Source organism: Gossypium hirsutum, chromosome D09 (assembly GCF_007990345.1).
Source record: "Gossypium hirsutum isolate 1008001.06 chromosome D09, Gossypium_hirsutum_v2.1, whole genome shotgun sequence".
NCBI lineage: Eukaryota > Viridiplantae > Streptophyta > Magnoliopsida > Malvales > Malvaceae > Gossypium > Gossypium hirsutum.
This window is the reverse complement of record NC_053445.1, coordinates 48248512-48254511: the sequence shown is the minus strand read 5'-3', so window position 1 is coordinate 48254511 and position 6000 is coordinate 48248512. Positions and strand designations below refer to the sequence as shown.

The following is a 6000-nucleotide window of genomic DNA, read 5'->3' as shown; positions in this document are numbered from 1 at the left end:
TCCTTCAGGGTTCCAAGGCGTCATCGTCTCGTCCTCCTGATGGTGGCGGTAATAAGCCTCCCTTGGATGCTGGCTTCAGAGATTTGTCTGTCACTTACTGCTTTAGTGATGTGCTGGTGCATCATGCGTGTTGATTGGTCTTTTTGCAGGTGACTCTTAGCTGTTCTGCTCTTGGTGCGCATCTGAATTGGGATTTAAAGTGTGATATTTTCAGTGTGGCGTATTTGTGGGGAGGGGCGAGGTTCTATTATCATCAATCTTTTCTCTTGTGCTTTCTATTTTTGTCCTCCGTTTGGAACAAGGGTGGATGAATGCTTTTTCCTGGATTGATCGTGAAAAGTGAGAAGCTGGTTTATTGGTTTTGTCTATTTGCAGCTCCACTTTCGGTTGCTATTTGGTTGAGATATGCGGCGCAAGGCTTGCCAATGTTGCAGGCCCCCTTGATTTGGTTGAGCTATTTGCTCATGTAATGTGGTTGGATATGTGTGTCATTTATGCTTGTATTCAGACCTTTTATATCATGATCGGTGTTTGGTTAATAAGAATAATTGCTCTCTTTTCCTCCCCCTCTTATCTCATCTTAAATTATTTGTGTATATACGACGTATAAGGTAAATAATATCGTGTCAACATGAAATATACATAAATTACCTCGTTCGTTAAAAGATTAATATTGTTTTAGTCCACATTTCTCTTTAAAAAACTATTTTTTAAAAATTAATAGTTAAATTTAAGTAAAAAAAGAGTAAAAATTAAATTAATAAAAATATGAACGGATTAAATTTAAATAAAATAATGTTAGATGAATGTATTCAAAACTACTTAACCCTGTGAGCAACAAATTTAATTTTTTTTTTATAAAATTGGCAGCGACCTTTAGATTGGTAACAACATTTGTTGCGTTTACTTGAAGGAACAGCTCTAAATATGGACTAGAATAGAATAGCTTTAACCTTCAGCAGAAGAAAAAAGAGAGGAAAAAAAAAGGTTGATTATTTTGTGGGTGTTGTTGAAATTGAGCTAGAAGTAATGTTGAAAAAGTCAGATTGAAGAGGAAATAGTAGAGACACTTCTCTGGGGTTTACAAGCTAAAGTTTTATTCTAATGATTAAAAATAACATTTGCTGGACAGAGTGGCCGGCGCCGGTAGTTCTTAACATGCCCATAAGGACCCTCTGCAAAAAAATAAAAAAAAAAAAAAAATTTACACTCGATTAACCAATTAAGTTTGTACATGTGTTGCTATCCATCAAATGAATTAGTATCACATCTGAGGAAAATTACCAAAAACCAATTATATCACTCTTATTGAATGATAAAGGAGTGGGTAATTAGAGGTGAGACTCCTCTTCTTCCTACCTCTTTTCCAAATAAAGGGCAAAGGCTGCCGGCTTTTCACATGCACTTCTTTTACGTTTGCCTTTTACTTTTGACTTAACCACTTTTTAATAAGAAGCGTCGATTAAAAAACTGTTAATTTTTACGATTTAAAATAACATCGTGTTAATGATTCTAGAAATATCAGTAAATTACAATAATCAATAAGACTATGAATTAGTGCAGTAGTTATACCATCCTTATCAAAGAATGGAAATTAAGCTATCAAACTTTTAATAACCTAATTAGTCTAATTCTTTGTTCATGGCATAGGAACTCTTCGGCAGTGGGTTTTGATAGTTGTCACAACTATCAATAGAATATGAATAGACATCTCAATTCTTTGCCATTTGGACCAAGCTATGGTATTCTCATTTTACATTGACTTTAGAGAAAGCATAATTCACATTTATTTTGATAATATTTCATGCAGCAAAACGCATGCTCCACACTGGTAATTACAAAATTGTATTGCGTATACGTTTTACCAACAGCTTTGCTTCAGTTATTCTAGAATTCTAAACGTCATTTATTTGCCTTTTTTTGTTTTATAAGGGTACAGAGGTAAGTTAGGAATATTTACCTTTAAAAAATGAATGGATGGGTATTGAATTTATATATTAAAAACTGACCAACTAGGGAATCAAGGGAGCCATAATCTGCTGCTGGGGTTTTACAAGACCCACATGCTTTCTATATATTAATTCTTCAAACCCCCTCTCACAAATCAAATTTTATTGCATTACTTGCCAAAAAGTATGGCTATATAATATAGGTTAATACACTAATGTTTTGGTACATTACAAATTTTAATCAGAATTACAAAAGTAGGGAAAAGCCCTAACATTAACACCATAAATATATTATTAATTCGATAAATATAATATATATTAATTTGGTGAAATATTTTTTTTTGTTATCAAAGGTATATTTATATATAATTAATTGAATCTTTACCAAATAAAATCTATGATATGAAAATGTTAATTTGTTTAAGCCAAAAATATTATATGATGAAACAAAAACTTGTAAAACGAAGGTGAAATTATGATTTAATTAGTGGATTTTGCATTAAATTACAGATACAGTGATAAAAAAAAAGAGAGGATATATTTTATTTTCAATATAATACTACATTCTATCGAAATCCTTATTCATCATTAACAAAAGACTCTAAACTCATCAATCCTAATTACCTTTCTTTTTCCATGGAGACAAAAGAGGAGGAATGCTTTGCTCATTTCTGAAGAAATTCATTGGATCAACTTTGGTCTTTACTTGCACCAATCTTTTGAAGTTATTCTTGAAATATTTAAAACCCCAAATGTTGGCTTGTTCGTAACTTGTGTAGTCATTGTTGTTAATTCCAAGATCCAAATCCCTGTAATTAACATATGCTTCTCTTGGAGATTTTGAAACATATGGGGTCATATAACTGTAAAGTCTTCGACTCCAGCTTATGTATTTTCCAGATTCTGCATTTTCTTCTTTTGTCCATTGCACAATGTACGTGGCTTCGAACAAGTTGCCTGCTCTATGTGGGTAAGGTAGTTCATTTTCTGGGATATCATCCATTTTCCCTCCGAAAGCCGGTATCATCGCTACAGCATTGTCAGCTTCTTCCTCAAGAAACATGGACATGAGCCCCTCGATTCCACTTTCGGGGATCGGTTCCTTGACGTAGTCTGATTTGGCTTTCAAACTTAATGTTGGAAGAGCATTTTTATCAAGCAAAATATCCACAGATTGTAATGGAAGTCCGCCGAAGTAAAGAACGGATTCAATCCAACTCATTTCGTTGCAATTCTCTTCGGCAAGTCCCAGCTCTGGAAACTTGTCTTGGATCAATGCGATCAGCTCATCAACCCCACCAAGCAACATCCCTCTAAAAGTAGCTTGAACTGTTTTCATCCCTACTTGACTGGAATTCACCTTCGTTATCCAAACATTCATAAATAAATCATCAGGAAGCTTGTGAGCAATGTACTGCCATCGATGAAAGATTTTGGTTGCATTTTGTTCCAAGTTCTTGTTGACAGTAAACACAGTTACAACAGCTGGAACGGGGACTAACTTTATTTTCCAAGCAAGAACAATCCCGAAGGTATTTCCTCCGCCTCCTCGGATGGCCCAAAAGACATCTTCTCCCATGGATTTTCGATCAAGAATCCTTCCATTAACATCAATCATTCGAGCGTCAATTATATTATCAGCAGCAAGACCGTATTTGCGGAACAATGTGCCATATCCTCCCCCACTAAAATGCCCACCAGCGCCCACAGTGTGGCACATACCAGCAGGGAAGGCGAGAGTATTAGTCTTTGCAGCAATTGCGTAATACAATTCACCTAGAGTTGCACCAGATTGAACCCAGGCAACTTCATTCTTTGTGTCAACTTTAATTGCTCGAAAGTTGAGCAGATCAAGGATGACAAATGGAACTTCAGAAACATAAGAAAGACCCTCAACATCATGACCACCACTACGAATCCTAAGCTGGAACCCATGTTTTTTGGAACAGTAAAGTGTTGATCGGACATGGGATGTTTTAAGTGGTGTAATAATGGCAAAGGGTTTAGGAGTAGCTGGTGTAGAGAACCTAGTATTGTGAATAGAAGCATTCAAAACAGATGAATAGGAGGGATTATTTTGCACGTAAATAACCTTGGAAATGGTAGAATAGTTTGCTAAACGAAGAGAAAGGCAATGAAGGAAATCCCAGTGAGGATGAGATAAAGTTGTCCCACTCAGGGACAACATCACAACCACCATAAGAAATGGAAGCATAGAAAACTGAGGGAACTTCATCACGTTCTTGAGCTGGTTGTGAGCATGGGAATGTGTTAACACTTGGTGACCTTATTTATAGAGCATGACCGACCCATTAGTATATCTATCATTTCGTCTACTCTTACGGTCAAATAAAAAAATTTCTTATAGTATAGCAATTTGCTTAACAGAATGTTGTGCAAGCAATTTTCTTTAAATTAAAGAATCAAAAACTAAGTTTGACCTTCTGTATCAAAAAATTAAGTTTGACTTTAAAAATAAAAAAAGAAAGATTAAGCTTGACTTTTTTTTAAAGGCAGAGTATCAAGTTTGTATAAAAAAGTGGTTTGACTTTTTGTATTTGTAGTAAGATTAATATAAATTTATATAAAATTAACAAATTGTAATATGTAAAGAAATTATATTAATATATTAATGTTTGTAGTTGTAAACTCTACCGTGCAAGTCTATAAAATCTATTAAAAATTAATTAATTGCCAGTTTCTTACAATTGCTTAATTTATACCATGTTGCTGATTTTTCTTCCACCAAATCGTTTTCAGTTTTAGTATAAACAATGATGAAATCTTTCGAATGACAAGAAGTGAATTGGTTAGATGGAAGGTCACCAACATGATTATATATTTATTATAAGTAAGGTTAAAAAATGCTAGTGATTGTAATTATTATTTTTTTTGACAAAAAAATTTTAATTTTTATAAATATTTTAAAATATATATTATAATTAAATAAAAAATATTGCTTTTTATTTTATAGCTATTAAATGAAATCATTAAGAACTTTTTAGATGGAATTTAAACAAAAGAAATTTAATTACTCAATTCCCTTTTTAACATTTCTCATACACATTAGTAAACCATAACTAAGTGCAATGGGTTTCGGTTTAGGATTTGGAGAACAATATAAAGTATCGCATTTTCTAGGAGGATTTGTTTTAGAAATTAAATTTGACAATTTATATATATATATTTATATAAAATTTAATAAATTAGTGACTTATATTATACAAAAACTAATTTGCATTTCCGTTTGATGCATAGGATAGTTGTATATATTAAATATTTTTTATTAATTTAACATTTTACAAATTAAATCATTAAGAAATTTAAACAAAATAATATATATGTTTAATATTTTTTATCTCAAATTGATTATTGAATCCATTAGCACAACCCAAGTTTTTATTTTTTATATGTTTTTAAAACTATCATGCATAACAAAGTGTTTTTAATTTATTAAATTGATTATGATTTAATAATTGTTTCATTATTTTGAATTAATTTTTATATATTTGTTATGAATTAAATGATTTAAATTTTAATTTATTTTGTTTTTTTAATTACTTTATTATTTTAGTAGTATATTTAAATAAGTTAATTTACAGTTGTTTTAAAAAGCTAACCAATCTAACTTTAAAGAAATGTAATTAAAATTTAAAAATTCTACTGAAGAGTTAAAAATAAAAAAACAATTTAATTCTATTGCACGACATATATGTTAGAATTCAACTCAAATAAAATCAAAATTACAATAAATTAAAGCTTCATGCAAGGGCATTAGCAAGTAAAACATAAACTAATTAAATTTAAAAAGGGTTTAATTATAAATCCGACAATGCCAATAACACGTATCTTCAAGATATCACAAAATAATTAAAAATTCCTTAACAATTTAATTCTATTGCACGACATATAATTCAATTCATTTAAAATTAGAATTAATTATACAAATTAAATAAGTTTATATTAACAAATAATTTAAATTAAACTCTTGTTATTGGTTCGGTGATTACTCATGCACCAACTTTCAAAGAAATAGTGATCAATTTTTATT

General features: G+C 31.0%; 1 protein-coding gene across 1 annotated transcript; it reads right to left on the bottom strand.

The window, feature by feature from the left end:
- Positions 1–2469: 2469 nt before the first annotated feature.
- On the bottom strand, positions 2470–4210 carry LOC107890732 (berberine bridge enzyme-like 18). The gene has a single exon (XM_016815259.2). The coding sequence runs from the start codon at positions 4183–4185 to the stop codon at positions 2566–2568; it is 1620 nt and encodes a 539-aa protein (XP_016670748.2). The 5' UTR covers positions 4186–4210; the 3' UTR covers positions 2470–2565.
- Positions 4211–6000: the final 1790 nt, after the last annotated feature.

Coding starts and splice junctions, on each gene's coding strand:
- LOC107890732 (XM_016815259.2), bottom strand. CDS start 4,185: ATGAAGTTCCCTCAGTTTTCTATGCTTCCATTTCTTATGGTGGTTGTG.